General features: G+C 35.1%; 1 protein-coding gene and 1 pseudogene across 1 annotated transcript in view; one reads left to right on the forward strand and one right to left on the reverse strand.

The window, feature by feature from the left end:
• Window positions 1-25,397, reverse strand: part of l(3)80Fj (lethal (3) 80Fj) — a 252,563-nt gene that overhangs the window by 109,070 nt on the left and 118,096 nt on the right. Inside the window, exons 17-21 of the mRNA XM_089103680.1 lie at window positions 24,784-25,101; window positions 21,799-22,032; window positions 14,585-14,779; window positions 12,183-12,429; window positions 9,450-9,686 (exon numbers count right to left, since the gene is read on the reverse strand). Of these exons, the coding sequence (XP_088959806.1) occupies window positions 9,450-9,686; window positions 12,183-12,429; window positions 14,585-14,779; window positions 21,799-22,032; window positions 24,784-25,101 (1,231 nt within the window). The remainder of the gene's footprint in view (window positions 1-9,449; window positions 9,687-12,182; window positions 12,430-14,584; window positions 14,780-21,798; window positions 22,033-24,783; window positions 25,102-25,397) is intronic.
• Window positions 18,573-21,009, forward strand: LOC148941863 (uncharacterized; annotated as a pseudogene).

Raw genomic sequence — 25,397 nt, forward strand, 5'->3', positions numbered from 1 at the left:
TTTTTTTTACTAGAAAAGACAAACCCTTTCGAATCTTATTTTCTTGAGAGAAAGTTTGTCTCACGTTTAGTCAACGCCTAGCGATTAAGAAAAGTGTCAAAATGATCAATTTATAAATTTGAAAATAAATGAATAAACTATTTTTAGAAAGCCTTTCACGCCATTTTCTCTTAACATAAGCCAACCTGCTGCAATAGCTATAATACCATCAATAGAGCTTTTAATTTTTTTTTAATAGTTTGCTTATGATGATTGTGATGATATCGGACAATGATTATGATGGTTTCATATCTTTTTACATCATCCTCTGAAAGGACTTTTGCGTGGAATGTTACACTTAGCGTAACGTAGCTTAATCACTACTGTGTCTAGAGCATCCTATCAAGAAAGCACAAACACGTTTCTAGGAGATACGAAGGGTGAAATAAAGTATTTTTGTCAGAAAAATGGCATATTTATTTAAAGTACAGCCAAAAATTTGGCTTAATATGCATTTATAGCGGCCGCACTTGGCAACATATATATTCTATTGCATTATGTAAATGTAAAATTAAAAAAAAAAGTTAAGAAGTAAAAGTAAAAGTAAATGTAAAAAAAAGTTAAGAAGTAAAAGTAAATGTAAAAAAAAATTTAAGAAGTAAAAGTAAAAGTAAATGTAAAAAAAAAGTTAAGAAGTAAAAGTAAAAGTAAATGTAAAAAAAAGTTCAGAAGTAAAAGTAAATGTAAAAAAAAAGTTTGTTTGCTTTAAATGAACGTAAAGAGCGACATTAAAACTTAAAACAAACATAAATTATTCAGTGTATGAGAGAGGCTGGCCCCTACTTACCCTTCTCCGCACTTTCAGCTAAATAATTTCTTAGACCAAACTGCTTTCCTGTTTATGAAATATTAAGAGAAAAACGGGTTTAATTTGAATAAAGCAGTGAAACAAAAACGAGATGAAAAAAAAAAACAAAAAACAACGACAAAACATTAGATCCGAGGTTTTTTTTTTTTTTTTTTTTTTTGTGTGTTGGTTTCTGTTTTTTTATTTAGAAGATTTAAGTGGAGTTGTCGGATTTTCTTATTAAATAATGTTTTGTGGTTGTTTTATTTTTTTTTTCAGTTTTTTTTTCATTATTTGTCACTGCTTTGTTTAAATTAAACCCATTTTTCTCTCTTAATTTTACGCTAAAATTTCATAGCACTTTATTGAAGGTGTTTTTGTGTAACGAATGTAGTTAATAATAATAATTATAATAATGGACATCGATTATATTTAGCCCATATCATAAAAAATATACGACATTCATTGTGTTGAAGAAAAAAGGACGAGAAACGAGACTGAGCATCAACATAAAACCACGGGGAGTAATTTTCTCCAGGAGGAGGATTTTCAGGAGGGAGATTTCAAGGGGAGGAACCCGACTAAAACCAAAAAATTATAAAACTAAACATCAGCTATTAAAAAATATAAGAAAATACACATTAATTAATAAAAAACATCAAAAATAAACATTAGTTAATAAAAGTCATACAACTAAAGACACTAACAACATTATTACAAAAAAAACGATAAGGGGATGGTGGCATCATAGCCTAACTGGAGCGTCCTCTACAAGCTTTGCACATAGCCTATCATTACAGCAGTGATATCAGTGGATAAATACAATCTAGATAGGTCACAACCTTGGGAAAATCCGTTTAGGGCCTTAATTTTGGAAAAAAAAAAATTTCATACGAAAAACGTCATCGATACTGGGACATCCAATAGCTTTATTTTCTACTGCGGATTAACACAATAACTTGAGTTATTTTGCGAAAAAGATTTTTTAAAAATGTCTTTCTTTCCACAGATCGACCTTTCCGACAGATCGACCTTTCCGACAGATCGACCTTTTCAGATCGATCGGCCTTCCAGTAAATCCCATTTTCGGATTTAAGATGGAGATTCTATATTGCAACAAGTAGAAGCAACGGATTTTACTGAACAGATAAGCCAGAGCTCAGTACGCTGGTTATCTCAGAATTATATATAATTGCTATATAAAATTATCTAATATTGCTATATAATTTGCTATATAATTATCTAAATATTACTTTAGCTTTTTGGCTCTCGTTGAGCCAAAGTTGTTATTTGGTGCTATAAAATGGCAGCAAACGTGACTTTGCTGTGGCACATTCGTTTTTGCCGCTGAAAAAGAGCACTAAACCTTTTAATTTACAATCGAATGATCCTTCTCCCGATATTCTAGGACCATTGGTACGATACAATCAGCAAAGAAAAAAAATGAAATAAGGATGCATCTGTGATAAATAAGGATGCATCCAAAGAAAATATTGCATTGGTGTAGATAGAGACTTTTTTTCAATCAATCAATCTTTTATTTTTAAATAAATGAACAAACGAAACAATTAACATGAACATTTCGACTCAAAGCAATGCTTGTGCGAGTCACACCTGATATTTGTAAACAAATTTATATCACACTATGAAATGAAAAGAGAAGAGCTGATAATATATGAGAGGGATAAAGAATTAGAAAGGAAAGACTTGAGACGAGGGGGAGTCAAAGAAGGAGAGTGAGAGGATAAGATACAAACGAAAAATTGAGACGTTAACTCATGCAGTATCCAATACTGTGTAAGAGAGGTATCGTTTTTGGAGTGTGCCATATGATTTTATGGATTTAATAGATTCATTAATTGAGTTCCATACAGAAATACTTCTTTAAACTGGAGAGTGTTGAGACCTTGTAAGCCACCTTCTCGGTAGCATAAAATTGTACTTGTTGCAGCGGAGACCTCTTCCTCAATGAATTGTTCTACAAAGTTCGAAGTACCTGGAAAGACCTTGAGGAATTCTAGTCGATATTGCCGAGTGTGCTAAACGCAGATTACTAACGTTGATTATCTCTGTTATATCTATTGTTCCAGTGTCTCTGTATAGGTCTGTTGAGGGGTATAGCCTGGGGAGGCAATATGTGGCCTTAACACCACGGTTTTGTGATCTCTTTAATGATTTTAGATGAGATTTCATCATGGCTAGCTCTATGTAACATTGATGTTTGCCGTGAGACTGTTGAAGACAGCTGGGATACATGATGTTTGAACAAAAGAGAGGAATCTACAAATACGCCGAGGAACTTTGTGACTGTGGTCTGAGGGATGGGATTTCCATTGATTGACATTCCAACAGTGCGAGACAATGAGGAGTTTGAAGGAGCAGAAGTGAAGACTATGATGCAGCTTTTTGTAGCATTTACCTGCATTTTGTTACGAAAACATCAGTCAGATACTTTGTCAAGTGTTTTCTGGGCCTTTTTTGCAGCAGACTCGGGTGATTCAGCAGCAATGAAGAAATTTGAGTAATCAGCGAATAGTATTGGGTGTGCATCTGTAGTAAGACTTGTTGTCAAGTCATTCATACGCAAAATAAAAAAGAGCGGTCCAAGTACCCACCCCTGAGATTTTACCCCCCAGATTTTACCGGTAATTCTGGCGACACACTACCCTCCACACTTACACACTGCTTACGATCAGTCAGGTACGATGAAAACTACTCGTGAGGCACACCATATATTCCAAATGAATGTAATTTTGTGAGGAGGACTGAATGGTATGCCGTGTCGAAGGATTTAGTGAAATCCAGAAAAATCACTAGTACCTTTTCTCCAGCATCCTGGCTATTTAATATTCAACTGAATCAACTAAGGCATGCAAAGTTGAATGATAACGCCAAAACCCGTATTGACGGGGAGAGAGTAGCTGCTTGACATCGAGGAATCTATATACTCTGTTATAAACCACTCGCGCGATGACTTTTTATATAACCAGTAGAATTGATATGGGTCGATACTTAGAGATAAGACTCTTGTCTCCTTTTTTGAAGAGGGGAAGAACTTGGGCAGTTTTGAACACATTAGGATAAGCTAGAGAGCCTTCTTAAAGATGTAGTTGCACAGCCCAAAGGTGTCTCTGGTTTTGCTATTAGGCAGCTTACTGATAATCATTAGTAATTCCTCTTTCGTGCATGGTGCTAGAAAAAGGCCTGATATTGTTCTACTGTGGGTTTGTTCAGGAGATGGACCAGAAGCATGTAGAGATGTCCGATTAAAGAAAAATTGATTAAAAACATCAGCACGAGATTCGCTTGCTACTGTCTCACCACGCATATTTATTATTTCTTTAGGTATAGCCACCTTCTTCCTTTTTTGAAAAATTATTTCATTAACAACCTCCCATACTTTTCTCAAGTTACTCTTACATTCATTTATTCTCTCCGCATAATACCGCCTTTTTGCATTACGTACTAATCCGTTTAATGCATTTCGGTACTTTTTGTATGTCTCTCTCGCTTCAGGAGTTAGATTTACAAGCTTTCAGGTACAGTCTTATTTCTGTGTTCGGTAGACTGAACGAGACTTTTCGTCATCCAAGGAGTTTTGGGAACACTGTTGATCCGACTTGTTCGTAGAGGAAAACACCGTTCTGTCAACTGTTTAAGCCGGCTTGTCAGTGCATTTGCTGCCATATCTGTCGAAGATGCATGAGTTACAGCAGACCAATCATTTCATTTCAGGGTTTCAGTGAAGTAATCAATGTTTTTTTGGGAAGAACCTCAATACGTGAAAACACGATTAGACGCTGGCTTAATGGACCGGCCTGCCCTTGTTGGGACCATTGTGATGACAGGGTAGTGATTGGAAATATCAGATGTTATAATATGCAAGGTAAAAGATGTGTGAGGGTTAAAGGAAAGGAATATATTGTCAATCAGTGTTGCAGTATTTCTAGCTGAACAAAACCGTGTGGTAAAGAATACAGTGGGGGGAAGACCAGATGATACAGTTGTATCAAGGAACGAACGCGAGTTGGCGTCACCGTCAATCGTCACCAAGTTGATGTTAAAGTCACCCATAAGACATGTATTTTTACCTCGATCACATTCATTAATCTCCGACATAAGCTGCTCAACTTGCGAACAGAAAATGTCACTTGGAAATGGCGGTGGCTTATAAAAAAAGGCACAAGAAATCTACTGGAGATGACTTTCCAAGAATTTCAATGACTATTGAGTAGACAGATTGACAACGTTCGACCACACCATTAAAAATTGATTCCAAGTCATCGTAGCGCTTGTAAGAGATAGAATCATTTACAAATAATGTAATGCCACCGGAGCACTTTGTTACATGCCATGGAAGATGTATGGCTTCAAAACTGGGCAAACAGTGTGGCAACATGTCATCTTCAGCCAAGTTTCAGTTAAACCAATTAAACTAAAAGGATTTTTCTTTTCAGCAGTGAATGTAAAAATATCATCCCATTTGTGTTTAATTCCTTGAAAATTATGGCAGAAAAGATTAAATTTATCATTAGTAGAAATTGCAGGAAGCATGGGCGTAGGCAGCATATTGTCTAGGGGGGGGCAGTCAATAGTGTGATGGAGTTTTATCAACTGCCTTTCCCAAACCATCTGCTTTTTCAGCCATATCTAATGTAAATTTGAAGGTGTAGAGGGGGGCAGCTGCCCCCCCCCCTCCCTACACCCATGGCAGGAAGTATTTCATTAAGATATTCTTGGGGTGTTGCATATGAGCAGGACAAGGCATTCACCCTGTCTCTCACGGGATCAGTAGCTGACTCGTCATCGCATCCTGGCAGATTGAGAAATGTGGTTTTTAGCAGGGACTGTTCAGTTAAGAATGAAAAATCATTCATCATGATCAATGATGTTTTTTATTTTCATCAATTAGACTAAATAATGATAGTGGAGGAAAATAGTAATAACAGGAGTGTTCCGGTGTTTGTAGTATTTCGTGATGTGTGCTGATGATGACTTGGCCAAAAACAGGCAACCCTCACGTGAAAAAATCTCTGTTCCTTCTCTCCACCCCCCTTTTTTTTTTTTGAGTCTGAGAAATCCGACCGTCTATCACAACAAGAAGAGAGGCATAAGCAGGACATAGAGCAGGAAAAACATAAGCAGGATAAGAGGTAGAAAGAGAAAAAGAAATGATAACACTAAGGTAGAAAAGCAACAATGTTACAAATTAATTACATCTATGAATATTATTATCAATACACTTTCTTTGTTTAAAATGCCCCCGATCGAATTATCAAGATATCTTTTCAAAATGATAATCTCATCCTTATTTGACACTTTACGGGCACTTATGAGTCCGGTTTTAACCATAACATTTCCATTATGGTTTTAACCATAAAATTTCCGTCAGTGGTCCAGACATTTTACAGTCCAAATTCAGTTTTTGCGTATGAGAATAACTCAAGTTTAGTTTTTCTTAGGCCTTCAGTGACATACATTCTAGACCCCTTGAGTCGGGTCCAAATTTTTAAAGAAATAAAATCCAAAAATATGGTTTAAATTTTAAAAAAAGTAGGGCGTTGGCGACTTTAAACTTTGCGTCCAATTATTCGGGCAAACACAATATCAGAGGCATCTAAAAGAATGCCCGGAAATTTCTGCGCACATAGTTCCATAAGTTTGTTTTCTACATTCCCCTTGATAACAGTGTTCGTTGTGACATCTTCTTTGAGGCTAAAAAATATCAGTTGGTTACCTAGCGACGCTTGTGCAAGGGTCTCATTGTGATTGTCTATTGACCCTTTAATTTCACTGACTGACGCTTTCACAGCATTAGTAGCTAGATCGATATCGGAAACGGACTTCTCAAGGGATTTTAAACGCCGGTCAAGTTCACAGAACTTGTCTATCACCATTTTTTCAAGATCGAACGATAGACTATTGTAAATCTCCGTTTTGATGTTTTCTATGGTAGACTCACTCAGTTCTGTTCTCTGATTTGCAGCACTCAGTTTGATGACAGCGGTGTTAACTTCTTGGCTGATTTTTAAGTCCAAGTCTTTTTCGATTTTGACAGTCCACTGTTTTATTTTAACTTTCAATTGGTTTTTTTGGTTTGTCAGTATGATTAATTGTTCTTCAGTACTTTCGTTGCCTTAGAACTTCACTCCTGAATCAGAGCGCATTGTTCTATCACCTGCTATTAGAATGTGCAACTTTCTTTTGTCTGAACCAGACACTTTACTTGCCATTGTCTTTCCCTCAGCCGCCTAATCAATTCTTCTCCCTTCGAATCTGTCTCGGCAACTTATTGATTATGTTGTAAATAATGTCCTCAATAGGCACAAAATAATAAAATAATCTTTTTTTTTTTTTTTTTTTAAGTAAATAAGGGTTTATTCATCAACCAAAAATAACAAAATCCAGAAGCTAAGCTTGTAAAGGAGATCACTACCCCAACTAAGCATAAAAAAACAAAAACAAAAAGAACAAAAAAAATAATGAGAAAAAAAAAACTATCACATAAAAATAACTAATAAGCGACTATACCACCCCTACTCAAAAAAACTCTTCAATGCTCAATATTCAACATATTAATCCTTGTCCTTCTCAATCCATCAACCAAACACAAAAAAAAACAAAAACAAAAACATTAGCAAACTAAAGGCAAAAGAGACCGGAGAACTGACTCACTCACTCCCATATACCCTATAACAATGTTCTTTTAAAAGACTTTAATTTCAGAAACATCAGAAACATCCGTCACCTTTTTTATCCCTTCTGGCAGACTATTCCAAGCACGAGGGCTAACATGGCGGATACAAAACATTGACCTAGTTGTCACAGGCTTAGGTAGTTTGAATTCATTCCAAAGTCTTAAACTATAAGAATGAAAACTAGAAACAGGCAGAAAAAAATCTTGAAAGCAAATTGGTAGCATTTTATTCTGATGTTTAAACATAAAGAGCATTATAAAACTTAATCAATCCAAACAGTAGAACAATATGTAGTTCAGCATACCTTGCTCTAACCGAGGAACGCTTATCATCTCCAGTAAGTACTCTTACAGCTTTATTCTGTAATATTCTAATCTGCGATAAATGACCCACAAACGTTGAAGACCAAGCCAATATACAATAAATGAAATACGGATGAATAAGGGAGAAATAAAGCATTCTGAGAACCGGTCTAGGGAAAGTACGCTTTAGCTTCCTTATAATTCCCAAATTTCGGGCAACTCTAGCTGCAATTTGATTAATATGGTCTTTGAAACTCAAGCACTCATCAACTATCACTCCATGAAACTTCACTGCTCTGACACGTTCTATAGCATTATCACCTGCCGTTAGAATCTGCAACTTTCTTTTATCCGAACCAGACACTTTACTTGCCATTGTCTTTCCTTCAGCCGCCTAACCAATTCTTCTCCCTTCGAATCTCTCTCGGCAACTTATTGATTATGTTGTAAATAATGTCCTCAATAGGCACAAAATAATAAAATAATCTTTAATTGCCCCTTTCAAAATTATTGGGCTAGACGGCTATCATTCATCCATCCTTTATATTTTCCTTCAACACCTTCATAAAATTATGTAAAAAAAAAACACGAAAACTTACTGGCAAGGGGGTTAATTAAATTCCCGTATTTTCCAAAAGTGCCTTGCAATAAATCACGTCCGCCAGCGGTTAGTTAGCTTATGCAATAATTAGTTTGTATATCCAATATATTGCGTCACAGTATACTTGGCACGGACTACAGCAAAGCTAAATTTTTGAACTTGCTCGGTTGAATGCTAGTTGCTAACTGGGAACCTCTTTAACAGAATTCTCTGATATGCTGAATTTGATTAATTTCTATCAATATCACTCGCTTTTCTATGGGTCGAAAATCATTTTCTTTTCAAAAATCATTCAGATTTTCAGTTCAGAAAGTTCAGAAATTTTCAGTTCAGAAAATCATTCAGAATCATTCAGCCCTCTTTTCGAAAATCATTCAGATTTTCTCAGGCTCGTAGCATTTAGTGATTAACAATGAATTTTAACTATTTAGAATCACCATAAAAACCAATCCTTTCGAAGCATATATTGTTATCAAAATATCTTTATTGGAGTTCTGTTACTATTAGCACATATCACTCCTTACTTAAAGTTCATTCCTACGAACTGTTTGATAGCCACAGTCGTCTATAGTCTAATATAAATTAGTACATCTAAGGATACAAAAATACCATAATACTCAGTAGACTCCGATTTTTATAATTATTTTTCCTCTTCAGTGATTCAGGAGTCATTAAAGTGGGAATCACCAAAGCGCACTTGGCATCACCAAGATGCAGCTAAAGAGAAATGTTAGTTCATGGTTATTAACCGGTATAACCGATAAAAACCGTTTTAAATCGTAACTGGTATAACCAATATTTTATGACGTAATTATAAACGAAACCACTGCTATAGCTTTAATTTTTATTATGGCCTAAAATGATGTAAAAATACCTATTACTATATGAATTAAAAAAAAAAAACAATTCAAATAATAAATAAAACCATTCAGTAGAAACTATTAAATGAAGTTCAATAAAAAGGCGATATAAATTCACCAAAAAATATTCAAGAAAATTCTGTTATAATTCAAATTTTTTACCAGCTTTAGTCCTCCAAGAATCTTCTTCGAGGGCGGCTAAAAGGGAGGGCAGAACGAGTTTGACACCATGCGCGGAAAGTCGGCTCATAACAGCTTTCGCTGTTTCATCTGTGGCTTCTCTGACATATTGATTGGAATCCCCAAAGCACAGAAGAAGGTGAGGAAGAACATGGACAACATATGGTTCAAATAGACGTCCGAGCATGTTACAGAGTTGTTCAAATGCCATCAACGCACCTATGATAAAAGAAGAATAAAATAAATTGAAAATCAACACGTACATTCAAGTTTTAAACACAGCAAAACCTATTAAAAGTTTGATGTTTTATATTCGAAATACACCTACTACTACTAAAAACTCACTGTTACACCTAGCCATATGAGGCCAACACAACTGCGCACGCTCCTCCTCCGCTCCATCTACCCCATTTAGGGACAGCCTGATTTTCGAGTTTGGGTCCAGATGGATGGAGATGGAGACGCAGGCCAAAAATTACAACCTTTGGCAATATGTCGTTCTTTATCTGTAAAACGTGGCTAAGCCAATATTAACCTTTCTTTCATTATAGCCATAGAAAGCGCAATCAAACCAGAATGGTAAGTTATACCATTCTTCTCGAAAACTTTTTAACAAATCTTCCTTGGGCTTTCAACGCAACTATATTCCAGAACCATAGTTGGCTACTGTCATTACCTTGGCTTCCAATGGCAACCGTGGCTTCCAATATTCTAACCTTAGTTCACAGACTGATTTTTCTAATCTTTCTATCTTTTTCAACTGTGAAAAAAAACACCCTGTACCTTGGCTATTCTACTTTTTAGCCTACATAGTCACTGCATCAACCATCCTTATTAATAATATTATTCAGGTAAGTGAAGCTATCCACTTGATACCTAAAATCAAATCTTCAATCAAATTTATTCCTAGCCAAAGCAACTTAGTCTTTTCGGCACCAATTGTCAAACCTATCTTGAGGTCTTTAGACCTCAGCACCAAGCCACCCTGAGGTCGTTAGACCACTATAAATAAACTTATTTTGCTAAGACTGAGTAGTTCAAATGCCATAGACGCGCTTCTTTTTTCATAATTAAAAAAGAAAAATTGAAAACTAATGCATTAATTTATTAATTAAGTTTTCATTGTTTTTTTAAATAAATAACTCAAAACCAACACATTACTTTAAGTTCAAACACAGGGAAACATCACAAGTTTCATGTTTTAAATCATAAAAAAAATATCATATAACAAAATATATATAGTAAAAAATACAATAAATGAATAGATAATAAACAAATAAAATAGAAAAAAGTAAACAACGACTAAATAAAAAATAATTAAAAAATGTAATAAAAATACTAAAAATTAAGTATATATAACAGAGGAGCAGAGGAATGAGTTTTCTATTAGAGTTCTTTAATTCATTGGATCCACTTTTGTCACAATTCATTTAATTTGAAAAACTAACTTCAGAAAGGGAAGAATAATCTAACCATTTAACATTGTAATAGATTTGACAAGCCCCGCCCCCTAGAACCTGATTGGATAGCCCAGTTGGAATTTCTGACTAGTCGAAGGATTGAAAATTTTCTGATCTGCAAAATTTTTTACAAGTAATCTATCCAGTCCACTCTGATTACATCTACTATTAATTTACTATTATTAAACTTTTAGCAATTTTACCCCAAACCATCAAACTATTTCTACTTTCCAAAATCTGAAATTATTTCCAACTTCCAACAAATTATTTCCAGATCCAGTATTGACATTCGTAGCATAGAAGGAATAGAGAAAGATAAAGAGAGCTGGGAAGAGAGATAAGAGAGAGAGAGAGAGAGAGAGAGAGAGAGAGAGAGAGAGAGAGAGAGAGAGAGAGAGAGAGAGAGAGAGAGAGAGAGAGAGAGAGAGAATCAAAGAGAGAGAAATAAAAAGAAAAGCAAAAAGAGGGGAGGAAGGGAGAGAGAGAGAACCAGAAGGGGGAAGGGGAAGAGAACAGAACGGGAAATAAGTTGAAAATATTGAAATGATTATATCATCGAGACATATAATAATAAAACCAAAAATATAAGATTATATAGTTAAACCTTTCGTCTTTTGAAATACTTTTTTTTTATCCTGAATGGCATCTGTGATATACAATTATTGCTCTTTGAATAAGATAAGCTAGATATTTATATTTATTTATTTATAGAGGTACTACAGTTTTTACTGAAAATTGGCATATTTTTTGTGTAAAAAAACAATCTACATAGGTCACGACTTTGGAAAAATTTGTTTAGTGCTATAATTTTGCACAAATTTCGTCGTATGAATGACATAACAAATACTTGGAACATATATAATATATAATATAATAACAATATAATATAATATAGTAAATATAATATAACAATAAGAACAATAAGAACAATAACAATATAACAAAAAATAAGAACAATATAATAAATTTTGTTGAAGATGAGTGCCGATGCTAAATATTTTAAATAAAAAACTTCGATTGAATTTGATTGTCGATAGTATAGAATAATTTGTTGGTATAAATATACAAAAAAGATTTGCCGAATAAAATAAAATAAAATTAAAGGTGTTCTGCGAGAAAGATCAAAAAACAATCTTTCTTTTTTGGAAGTGAAGCTCGTTCCCCTGATAGGCCTACTAATAATAAAATAATAATAATATAATAATATAGGCCTACTAATAATAAAATGACAAAATATAAGACTAAATAGTTAAACCTTCTCGTCTTTTAAAATTCTTCTTATCCTGAATAGCCTCTGTGAGCTTGCTCATAATCTCCAACTGCTTCAAGGACAGAATACCAAGACCTTTAACAACCCCAGCAAGACCATAGGAGGCCCCTTTCCTGTCTCCATAATTATCTGACTCCAGAAGCTGTGTTAAAAGCTTATCTACTATGGAACCAGCTGAATCTTTGATAGCAGGAACAAGGGGAGGGAGACAGTTGGCAACTGCCTCTTGGACCTTAGAAAAAAGGAAAGAAGAAAGGATAGAAAAAGGGGCCAAAATCATCCTACAAAGTAACTTCATAAAACTGAGGCAAAAAATCATTAGAGATAATTCTTGATAAAAAAAAAACAGTAATAACAAAGTAATGATTACTAGTTTGTCGTTACCTTTAATCATAATTAAAGACAACGACATATAAGTAATTACTTCTTGGACTTAAAAAAAGTAAAACAAATCGTAAAAAAAGATACAAAATTACTCAATATCTTACGGTCAGCGTGGGGTTTCCGCTCATTGGACCAACAATCTTTGGATAAAATTTTTAGCCGAAGTAAGGATTAACTATAACATTGTTAATTATATCCATGCGCCAATGCAACCAGGTTAAGGTCAAAAAAATTTGTAAAATTAAAGCAAATCTAAAGAAATGCTTAACAAAGTATTCATCCAGTTTTTTCTTGTATGGTTTTTATTAGCACAGTGAATAATAACTTGAACAACATAATAAATATTCAGAAGCTAGGCATGTATGTGGACAAGGTGACCAGGGAGGGGGAGGGGGGAACGTACCCGCAATTTAATTACCAATAGTGATTTTGGCTTGAAATCTTGAGGAATAACACCACAGCAATAACAATAAGGGCACAGTAAAACCATACCATAGAATAGGCAAATAAGACTTTTTTTTTGGGGGGGGGGAGGTCTAACATACACCAAACACAGGCAAACAATATTTAAAATATAAAAAGTAACTGGGAAATCTGAAGATTTTTGGCAGAAGAGCCGACACGGTTCCGACGTCCCTCTCACCGTCTTTGCATAAGCGCTCATTCTGGAATAATTTAAAATTTTGTGACTAGGATCAGGAACATACAAGTTGAGGGGCGTCACCCCTCTCCCCAACCTTAAATTTTTCCAAATTTTTGGGCACTTCTTTCAGATTAGCACATAGAAATTTAATTTTCATAATTAGACCCTCCCCCCAAAAAATCCGTACTGGCTTACCTTGGATGGCAATATTGTAAAGCCCTACTGAACAAAGTTATTTTTCAGTGGCGTAACAAAAACAAAGAAAGAAACTGGAAGCTCAGCAAGAGTTGAGAGGTGTTTCAAAACTTTCTACCAAAAAAACTTTCTTCAGTTATGAACATGAAAACGGTACTTCTAAAAGATAATTCATGAATCCAAATCTACTTTCCGAATTCTTTTTTTATTACCATGATAATATAAAACTATTTAAAAAGTTATTACGGCTAACTCTATTTTTTTGTTGGAATATAAGTATAAAACATTTTAAAATTTTCTAATAATTATACGCCAGGTACATTATTATCGCAGCCTTTTGTGTAATTTAATAATTTTCTTAATAAGCATATGAATAAAATAATAGAGAGAAGAGTCTACCCTTAATATCATCGCTAAAAAACTGGCTTTAATAATATTAATATTTATTTATAATCCAGTTATATCAGAAGATAAATAGTGGAGTAAAAACAACAACAAATTTTATTAAAAAATGAAGATCAACAATAACATTAAATAATAACATTAATCAGCAGAAACATTAAATAATGGAAATTAATACAACGAACAGATCAAACCGCGGTGAGGCGACAAACGCCGATACGCTGTTTCCGAAAGCTTTTCGTGGAAACCACTCAGCACTCTCAGTTGAACTTGGAAGCTATTTCGAAGAACTAACTAAAAAAAATTCTACAAAAATAAAAAAGGCAAAGTCAGGTTCTAATTACGACATTACTTCGAATCAAGAGTAGAACTGAGCTGAACCTTGCATAAAAATCGGGGAGTATTTCCGAAAATTTTATTCCTAGGATTTAAAGATAACATTGTTCCATTTGGTTTTGTTTTGAAAGTACCTTATTTGATAAATTTACGAAAAAAAAAACAAAAATAAAATGAATAAAAGAAAAAAATTGAAAAAATATACACCTGCACCATGAAGTTAGATTAGGAAGAGACGCAGTAAAATCAGTGCCATCCCCCCTATTTCTATGCCTAGAGGTGTGTAGGGTAATCCCCATCCTAGTGCAGTATTACACCAATTTATAATTTTTTAGTTTTGTCAGGTCAAAAAAACAACAACTCTACAATGACTTAAATAACCTCCTTGACCGAAAGTTATAGCAAAGAACGAGATAGGCCTACATACTTGTTGTGAAGGGGTCTTTAGCGCTGATATTAGTTTGCCAATGATTGGTTTAATTTTCTTATCCGACTTGTCCAAATGGCGAGCCAGGCCACCCATTAGAATGACAACTGATTGGCGAACTTTATCAAACTCGCTCGACTTTGGCGCCTCATCAAGGAATTTTTCGAAAACGGGTAGGAGATCACTGACTGTATCCTGAAATAGAAAGCCATTGGTCAAACCAAAATCGGTCATCGGTCATGATCGGTCAAACTCAAACTAAAATCGGTCATCAGTCATGCTCGGTCAAACTTAAACTAAAATAGGTAATCGGTCATGCTCGGTCAAACTAAAATCGGTCATCGGTCATGCTCGGTCAAACTCAAACTAAAATCGGTCATCGGTCATGCTCGGTCAAAGTAAAATCGGTCATCGGGCATGCTCGGTCAAACTTAAACTAAAATAGGTAATCGGTCATGCTCGGTCAAACTAAAATCGGTCATCGGTCATGCTCGGTCAAACTCAAACTAAAATCGGTCATCGGTCATGCTCGGTCAAAGTAAAATCGGTCATCGGGCATGCTCGGTCAAACTCAAACTAAAATCGGTCTTCGGTCATGCTCGGTCAAACTCAAACTAAAATCGGTCTAAAAATAAACTAAAGAAAAGAAGATCAAGAATGGTGTTTTTTAAGGCCAGCAAAAAATACTGTACGAACAAAAAGAATATTTTGCGCTGACAACCGCCTCGCTTCTTCCGCACTATAAGAGGAAGTCAGAAGAAAACATGTTCACATGCTCTGAGCGAAAAGCTCAAGGAGAACCTGGTTGCAAGGAGGTTCAAAGTTCTTTTATTAAACAATAAATAATCGCAAAAACGCACATCCCCCCCCCCCCCAAAAAAAAAATAGGCTCCATGGCCAGGAAAACAGGGAAGAAAGTAGAAAAAAATATAAAATAAACCGTAAAATAATCCGTAGCCTATATTTAATAATAGCTTCATGATCATACGACACGAAAAAACCAAACCACAACACCCACATCTTCAAAATAATATGAACAAATAAATATTTCACTTTAAAAAAAAAAAAAAAAAAAAAAAAAAAAAAAATAGATAAATAAAATAACTAAATAAGGTAAATAAAAAAATAAAATAAGATAAATAAAAAAAAAATCATTTTAATTCTGGTAATGATAAACAAAAATTTGAACTTAAGGTTTATGTCCACTCTGAAAAACGCAGTTTTACGACGATCTTGCAGTTGTAACTTGCACAAAAAGAACAAAATGCTTATATCATTGGATTCATTAGTTGCAGATCTATCCATTCACCGAGCCAGAATTATAGTATTACTTACAGTTTTTCTTTGGGAACATTCTAAACTTACTTAAAAAATAGGGAAACGGCCCTTTTTTCAACGATTTTTAATCAATTTCCAGTGCATTTTTAATCTAAAAAACCTTCTACACCAAATTTCAAAAATATAATTCGGCAGATGGATAAAATTGAATGTCATTTATGGAATAATATCAAAATTGTCTTTTTTCTTATGATATACAAAAATCGTAGGAAAGCAGAAAAATAATATCCTAAAAATTACATTGTGAACATAATCCTTAAGTTTTAATTTAGGGTCAAATATGAATTTGATAAAACAGTTTGCTGATGCTAAAATCATAATTAGACTATCATTAAATAAGCTATGGCAAATTTTGGTTTGAAATAGAAACTTAATTTTGTTACTAAAAGGACAATTCCGTAATGGAACCGTGGGGAGGATTCAGGAGACACGGTCGGAGATGGGACAAAGACTGGCTGAAGATCGCAGGAGAAGCTGCAGCCGACAGGTCCAAGTGGTCGTCGGAAGTCATCCCAAGATGCTTTCGTGCCGGGCAGGACAGTTCATCGTCTGGTTCCCGCCGAAAGTAAAGTACGTAAGTAAGCAATTTCGTAATAGGTTTTCCTTACTGTGATTTTTGTACTAGGTGGCAGAGATGTACTAAGGTAAAATATGCTTTTAAAAATCTAGGGGGGGGGGCCAATGCTGTTGCTATTTCTATCTGTTCAAGGAGAACAGGAAAAAGGTATTTTTTGAAGAAAATAGCGGAAAAATATTCTTAAAACTCTGATGGGGGTGGGGGTGTAATTGCCAATTCAATTCTATTTCGGCAAAGACCACTGCTAAGTCGTCCTCAGTGCAAGAATGATAAAAAAGAGATTTTTCATTTTATTTTAACAATGGTAAAAAAGAAACTTGATTTTTTTTATTTAGTGCCAAATGTGAATTTAATAAAGAAGATTTGCTGATCATAAAACCATAATTAAACCATTTCTATTCAGCAAATTTTTTATGCAAAAATTTGTTTTTTTTTTGTTTTTTTTTTTTGCAATTTTATTCTTTTTACAGTTAAATATGATTTAAACTATTTGGCTTTGTTTATGGCTAATACAAACTAGGCTATGAGCCATATTTTGTCTTTTAGTATTCTTCTGCAGATCGCGGAAATCACCTCCCCCCCCCCAGAAAAAGAAAGATATAAACAACTCTATTTCAAAGAAAACCCGAAGAACTATTGACGACTGAATAATTTTGGAATGAGTGATTCCAGACCATGCAATTGAGGGGTTATGCCTGTCCAGGATTGACAACTGTAAATTTTTCTTGCCGAATGGATACTTTTTTACCTTGGAGACACATGTAAATTCTGGGTGAGAGGTGGAAGCTGAATTTTCTTGCCGAAAGGATCTTTTTTGTGACACCCTTTCGTTACTTAGGGTTTCGTACTAAGTTGCAGAAATACACAAAGGCAAAATTAATTTTTCAAAATCGAGGGAGAGGAGCAATTTTGTTGTTTTTTTTTTAAATGAAAATACCAAAAAAGGTATTTTTAGCATAAAAAAAAGTTTGTATAAAATCTGGGGGGAAGCAATTGCTCCGATTCCCAATTGACGCACTTAACCAGATGAGAAAAAAAATTCACGATAATAATTCCAGATGAACCAGATTCACGAAAATAATTATAAGTTTTATAATAATAAAACTTATTAGTTACACACACATATATATATATATATATATATATATATATATATATATATATATATATATATATATATATATATATATATATATATATATAAATATATATATATATATATATATATATATATATATATATATATATATATATATATATATATATATATAAATTAGTTATATTAAACTAATATTATAGTAATTATAATAATTATAAGTTTTACATAATGACAACAATAATATAATAATTAGTCAGGGAGCCACACGGGAAAAATCTTGATGCTTTAGGTTTTGGGTGACCAGCAAGCACAGGAAGGTTTGAAAATGCAGTCTTATGTGATGGACCATGCTGAATACGAAAATCGACGTTATACAGTCGACAACTGGGTGCAACATCCCCATTTCTTCAAATTCCCTAAATATCGATCTCCACCGACAAAAATTTTCTTAAAATGAATAAAAAATTCAAAACCGCTCTAAAACTGCTTAGCTATAGCTCAAATCAAACAAAACTGAATAATGCTCAATATTCTTTTTTCAAAATTGTTTTATCTTTTGCCGTTCAGTTTTAATCCCTAAAAATCGACGAAAAAGATAACATAATTTATAGTGTTTTTGGAATAATCTTAATCCATCTTGGAAATTTGCCTACATAATGTAATTTTTTTTTTAACAGATTCTGTAGGAAATTGATTTTTCTACAAAATGAGTAATCTGGAACTTCTCTAACCCTTTTCGTCTTTGAACTATTAGCGAAGAAGCGGAGTGACCCAATTTTTAGCTCGGATAAGCATAGGCATCTATCGAACACGAATGCGCCTGTCCCGGCGGTAGATCTCCGTGACATTTAAACATTTGCCTCTCATTTACTTGGACTATCTGTCTTGGCTTTTCTCTGTCTACAATTAGCCATGTCTTGATGCAACCTATGTAACCTATTGCAAAATACTTGATAACTTCAATTCCTCTGCACTGGGAAGCTTTCAAAGATTTTTGCACCGAATCCGACAATTTATAGTACTCTACTATTTTCGAAGAAATTGGGTACTTACTACAGAACTTGAATACCTCAAGAGAGGATACTCCCATTGATGATATCCTTTAGTGTCTTAAGGCAAAACTTGACAGCTTATCCCCATAGTCGGAAATGTTTAAAAATTCCCGTGCAAGCTGAAAATCCCTCGGATTTTGGAATCATTACAAAGAAATGATACTAATTTTGTGGTAGTTTTTGCATAGTGAAAGATCTGGTGGCCATCCCAGTCTGGTGACTGGGATGGCCACCTTGCAGGAGTGGGCCAAATACTTCCTTATATAGTTATATGTGGTCACTGTAAATTCGGACCTTGCTTCATTGAGTACCTGGCCCATTTGCAGGGCTTACCCGTAAGGTAACATCGAGCGTTCTGAAATGAATTTTTTAATGCGAAGAGGCGAAAAGTCAAACTCCATTTTGAATCCTTTGATCATCCTATAAAATCCATTATTAATTTGGACTCAAAAACGGAGGGTGGAGTGACAGGGATTACCATGAATGACTTAGCATTTGTGAAATGGACTTTAGCTCTTCCTTTTTGTGCCTCAATCTCAGCTACATTCAGTGATATGCTTCACATTGTGCCTCAAAGTGAGTTTGACACCGCTCACCACGAAGACAACCCTTCCTTCATCCTGCGGCAGCAAATAGCTGTTGATAAAGTGAAGTCTGTTCTGGAGTCCAGGCTCAATCCTTTTCGATGCAGTGATAACGATTTGCTCAATATTCATACTCTTGAGTCGATAGAGAGATTGCTGACAGTCTTCTCGATGTGCGAGCTATTGGAAGCAGAGCGCTTGAGCACTACTTGGATGGGGATAAAGCTGCTTTTAGCAAAGTGAAGGTCATGAATAATGAGCAGGCGAACCAGAAAAAGAAAATCCGGACTTTGAGTGCCGTAAATAGGCTCATCAATGTTGAACTTCAAACTGTCAAAAGGGTATTGGTGAGTGTTGACATTGCTGGCGACACAGGACTTCACCATCCGAGGAATTTGCTTTCTCATGAGCTTCTCTCATATGCACCTTCTATTTTTTAGAGAAGTGCAATTTCTGGAAAGGTTGTACTTAGGTCAAGAACCAAGTCGGCTCTTCTGGAGTATTTGAAAACAAAAAGTAGTTTGAATGAGTGGCCCGTTAACGTCGAGATTAGCAGTGAGTCGACTCACTCAAGGGTGGTAGACTTGATGCCGTACCTGAGAAGCCACCCGCCAACTGAATCGGAAACCATTGAGAGCTACGATTTTCTACTCTTGTGCCTTTTAACGGTGACATTAAAGAACTGCATGTCCTTGCAGATAGATATGATGGAATATTTGGATATTGTGACAAAGAAGGCAATATGATCTGCTTGAAGGACTGTGGTGGTTGCCACGAGCAGCAAGGATCTCCATACAAATTTGCAGTATCTCTAGGTAAACACTCAAAGCTAGATGATTGGAACTCGATACTATCAAATTCCAAGGCAAAGGCAAAACTGATTGAACTTTTATTTGACGAATTCGAAAACTTAGTCCATGTGCTTCAAGCAGGTTTAACTGTCTACCTCTCTGGAGGCTTTCAAGACCAGATGAGAGTAGTGATGCTCAGCAGAAGTGGAAGTATTGATACAGACTTGAGTAACAGCGTTTGAGTTGTACCCATGAAGAGGCGGATACTAGAGTTGTGTTCCACAAGTTGGACTGTTTGAAGAGGGATATCGATATTGTGTATGTCGATGCGAATGACACAGATGTTGTTGTCCTTTTGCTGTGTCATTATAAGCTATTCCTCGGACACAACTCAAATTGTGAAAAGCGGAACGTTTTTATACGATTCTGTGAATATTCAGTGCCTATACACCAGCTTTGCAGGAATTCGCCAAACCATCTAGTTTTATCAATCTGCCTTCTTCATACGCTTTCGGGCTGTGATACAGGTGGTTTTATGTTCTTTAAAGGAAAAAGAGTGGTGGCTAAGGCTGTCAAGAAATGGGAACTGCAGGAACAGATTGCTTTGCTTGTGAAAGAGATAGAGAGGTCAAAGATCGATCCTTCTGTGCAAGAAAGTTTTCTTTGTATTTGCAAAAGTCATCGTCGCCGCATACGGTAAAGATCCACACCTCTTTACCTCTCTTGATGACTTGCGAGTACATTTATACCCTCGAAAGCGGGAGCTTAAATTTTTGCCACCATCTGACGCTGCCTTTGAGTGCCATTCTCAGCGCGTTTACCTCCAGTAGGACATTTTTTTTACTAGCGAACCGACCAAAGCCGTAGTTTCTAGATTCCCTACAGTTTGGCTGGACATTTCAGGATGGTGAGGTTAGTCCAGTTGTGTCCACTCTTAAGACATACACAGATGGTGTAGCATTACATGAAATAGTTAATAGTTGAAAATAATGAGTGTATTACACGAAATAGTTAGCAGTTGCTATCAGAAGAGCATGCCAGTCTTTTTGTTCATGTTATTAGTAATTTCACTTAGGCATGAAAAAATATTTATCTTCAAGGTCATGTGCGTAAATTCTTGAGTTCATGTATGTACTAATGAGTATACTGTGCAGTTTCAAAGTATAACTATCCGTTACTCGCCAAATGCTTGAATATTAGCGCGTTTTTTTTTTTTTTTTTTTTTTTCGAATAAAAACAATAAACTTGCAAGTTTCAAGGTCATCAGCGATGAGCCCAACTGTATAGCGATGGCACTCATAATCAGCGGCATTAATTACCATAGGCTGCGTGATCATTGTTGAAAGTTTTTGCGAAGCATATTTTTTAACAGAAAAAAAACATGATTTTTTCGAATTTCGAAGACTAGCACCCCCCGGCCCATATTCGTAATCAGCGCTATCGATTACCCCATATTCCGTTGTCAAACCTTCTGCTGCTCACTGATCACCCCCCCCCCCCTGTCACATTTTTGGTGAGTGGCTCCCTGACTAAATGAATCATATATTATAAAAAAAATACAATAATAGTGATAATCTTATAGTAGTAAGCTGTGAAAAGTAGCTAGGAACTCCATTTTAATTCAATTTGGTAAAAACTGAAAATTCTGGACTCATTCAGCGTAACATTTACATTATCTATTAACATTTCTAATGAGCTAAACCGAACATTTCTAATGAGCTGAGTTGATGTCAATTACACGGTATTCAATGAAAGTTAAAAACGAAAAACAACCTTTCCATGAATGTCAATCAAAGCAACTGACGCAGCAAGCATATTCTTTCTGACCACCTCATTTCTGTCCAATAAGCCTCCAGGTACAAAGAAATTAGCCAATCGGATTACGTCGTCCTGGTCAAGCAGTGGAGCAAGCTTACTAAGTGTTACAGCAATCCCTGAACGTGGCTCCCAGAAATCAATAGCTTCTTCAACCAATCTTCCAAGCTGGTCGAGTACAGGAGGTTTCATCTTTAAATAATGAACATTCATTAGAAATATATACATATAATTATAACCCATCCAGTAGTTTGGGATAATTCACGAGAGGCAATAAGAAGGGCAGCTTATTAGTCCGAATTTGTTGACCACCCTTCTGAACAGGTCAAGTAAAGGAGGTTCCATGAATTATTTCTCAGACCATCTTTAAATGAGGTTTCATCTTTAAATAAAGAGTTTTCGTAAAACATACATACATATAACTATAACTCATCCAGTAGTTAAGGACAATTCGCAACATGGTATATAAAGGGTAGCTCATTAGTATGAATTTTTCTACCACCCTTCCAAATGGTTTAGCAAAGGAGGCTCTGTGAATTATTTCTTAGACCATCTTTAAATGAGGTTTCATCTTTAAATAAGGAGTTTTCGTAAGCTATAACTCATCCAATAGTTAAGGATAATTCGCGACATGGTATATAAAGGGTAGCTCATTAGTGTGAATTTTTCGACCACCCTTCCAAACTGGTTTAGTAAATGAGGCTCCGTGAATTATTTCTTAGACTATCTTTAAATGAGGTTTCATCTTTAAATAAGGAGTTTTCTTAAGCTATAACTCATCCAGTAGTTAAGGATAATTCGCGACATGGTATATAAAAGGTAGCTCATTAGTGTGAATTTTTCGACCACCCTTCCAAACTGGTTTAGTAAAGGAGGATCCGTGAATTATTTCTTAGACTATCTTTAAATGAGGTTTCATTTTTAAATAAGGAGTTTTCGTAAAACATACATACATATATCTATAACTCATCCAGTAGTTAAGGATAATTCGCGACATGGTATATAAAAGGTAGTTCATTAGTGTGAATTTTTCGACCACCCTTCCAAACGGGCTACGTAAGGGAGGTTCCATGAATAATTTATCATACCATCTTTAAATGAGGTTTCATCTTTAGATAAGGAGTTTTCGTAAGCTATAACACATCCAGTAGTTAAGGATAATTCGCAAAATGGTATATACAGGGTAGCTCATTAGTATGAATTTTTCGACCACCCTTCCAAACTGGTGTTGTAAAGGATGCTCCGTAAATTATTTCGTAGACCCTCTTTAAATGAGGTTTCGTCTTTAAATAAGGAGTTTTCGTAAAACATACATACATATAGCTATAACTCATACAGTAGTTAAGGATAATTCGCGACATGGTATATAAAGGGTAGTTCATTAGTGTGAATTTTTCGACCACCCTTCCAAACGGGTTAAGTAAGGGAGGTTTCATGAATAATTTATTAGATCATCTTTAAATGAGGTTTCATCTTTAAATAAGGAGTTTTCGTAAGCTATAACTCATCCAGTAGTTAAGGATAATTCGCGACATGGTATATAAAGGGTAGCTCATTAGTATGAATTTTTCGACCACCCTTCCAAACTGGTTTAGTAAAGGAGGCTCCATAAATTATTTCTTAGACCATCTTTAAATAAGGTTTCATCTTTAACTAAGGAGTTTTCGTAAAAGATACATGTATATAACTATAACTCATCCAATAGTTAAGGATAATTCGCGACATGGTATATAAAGGGTAGGTCATTAGTGTGAATTTTTCGACCACCCTTCCAAACGGGTTAAGTAAGGGAGGTTCCATGAATAATTTTTTAGACCATCTTTAAATGAGGTTTCATCTTTAAATAAGGTGTTTTCATAAGCTATAACTCATCCAGTAGTTAAGGATAATTCGCGACATGGTATATAAAGGGTAGCTCATTAGTATGAATTTTTCGACCACCCTTCCAAACTGGTTTAGTAAAGGAGGCTCCATAAATTATTTCTTAGACCATCTTTAAATAAGGTTTCATCTTTAAATAAGGAGTTTTCGTAGAAGATACATGCATATAACTATAACTCATCCAATAGTTAAGGATAATTCGCGACATGGTATATAAAGGGTAGCTCATTAGTGTGAATTTTTCGACCACCCTTCCAAACTGGTTTAGTAAAGGAGGCTCCGTGAATTATTTCTCAGACCATCTTTAAATGAGGTTTTAGCTTTAAATAAGGAGTTTTCGCAAAATATACATACATATAACTATAACTCATCCAGTAGTTAAGGACAATTCGCAACATGGTATATAAAGGGTAGCTCATTAGTATGAATTCTTCGACCACCCTTCCAAACTGGTTTAGTAAAGGAGGCTCCATGAATTATTTCTTAGACCATTTTTAAATGAGGTTTCATCTTTAAATAAGGAGTTTTCGTAAAACAAACATACATATAGCTATAACTCATCCAGTAGTTAAGGATAATTCGCGACATGGTATATAAAGGGTAGTTCATTAGTGTGAATTTTTCGACCACCCTTCCAAACGGGTCAAGTAAGGGAGGTTCCATGAATAATTTATTAGACCATTTTTAAATAAAATCTGTAGTTGCTAGAATATCTACTATAGATAATATCTATATAATACACTCCAACTAAATTTAATAGATAAAATTCCAACTAAATTTAATTTAATTTTATCTTCTCTTATAAACTATCTAAACTCTCTGGATAAAATATGTAAATACGTGGAATACACTAAATACCAAATATACGTATAAAATACGCAATATACAAAACAAGGGCGTATCCAGGATCTTTGTTCGGCGGAGGGGGGTACCGAAAAAACTTTGAAAACGCTTCAAAAGTTTGTTTAAATGCATTCTGGTTACGTTTTCATGAGTCGGACAAAAATTTTGGAGGGGAGGCTCAAACCCGGTAACCCCCCACCTTCTGGATATTGCAATTACCGTAAGCTTTTCTGCATAAATCTGCAACAGCATTTCAATAACGTCTTTGAGGGGGGTTTCACTGATCTGTAGAGCAGCAGCCATTGCGTCAGCACCAGCGCTCCTGATTGGTTCAACGGGATGGGTCACATCATTAAGCAGCCAATGAGAAAGCTCTTTCCGAACGGACAACTTGGCCTCTTTCCATAATTGGTCAGCGGTTCCACGGATTGTGGCTTCTTGGTCATGCTTGGCCACCCAGAATCGACGTAAAATTCGTGATTGAAGATCTTCAGGGATATTATTACTCTTCAGCACTGGCAATAGCTTAACAAGCCCCTGTAAAAAAAAGAAAATTAACACTTGGTTTATAATTAAACTCTAATTACTAATAATTTGTAAATTAAATTGAGTACCATCCGGGCGATTTTGGCACTACAATGCATTAAGTTGAGCTGCTAGATGCACTTGCCCCCCCCCAAAAAAAAAACAACTTCAAGACATCCACGATTTGTCCCACAATTTCTTATGTTTTCACGATACCCTGCAAAAGAGGTAATTCAAAACCCTGTTTATGATTACATTAATAATAATTAGACCTATGTTAATCCTGGGCGGGGAGGGGTCAAAAATGA

The sequence above is a fragment of the Artemia sp. Qi Xiang Cuo genome, chromosome 17 (genome assembly GCF_049724085.1).
Source record: "Artemia sp. Qi Xiang Cuo chromosome 17, ASM4972408v1, whole genome shotgun sequence".
NCBI lineage: Eukaryota > Metazoa > Arthropoda > Branchiopoda > Anostraca > Artemiidae > Artemia > Artemia sp. Qi Xiang Cuo.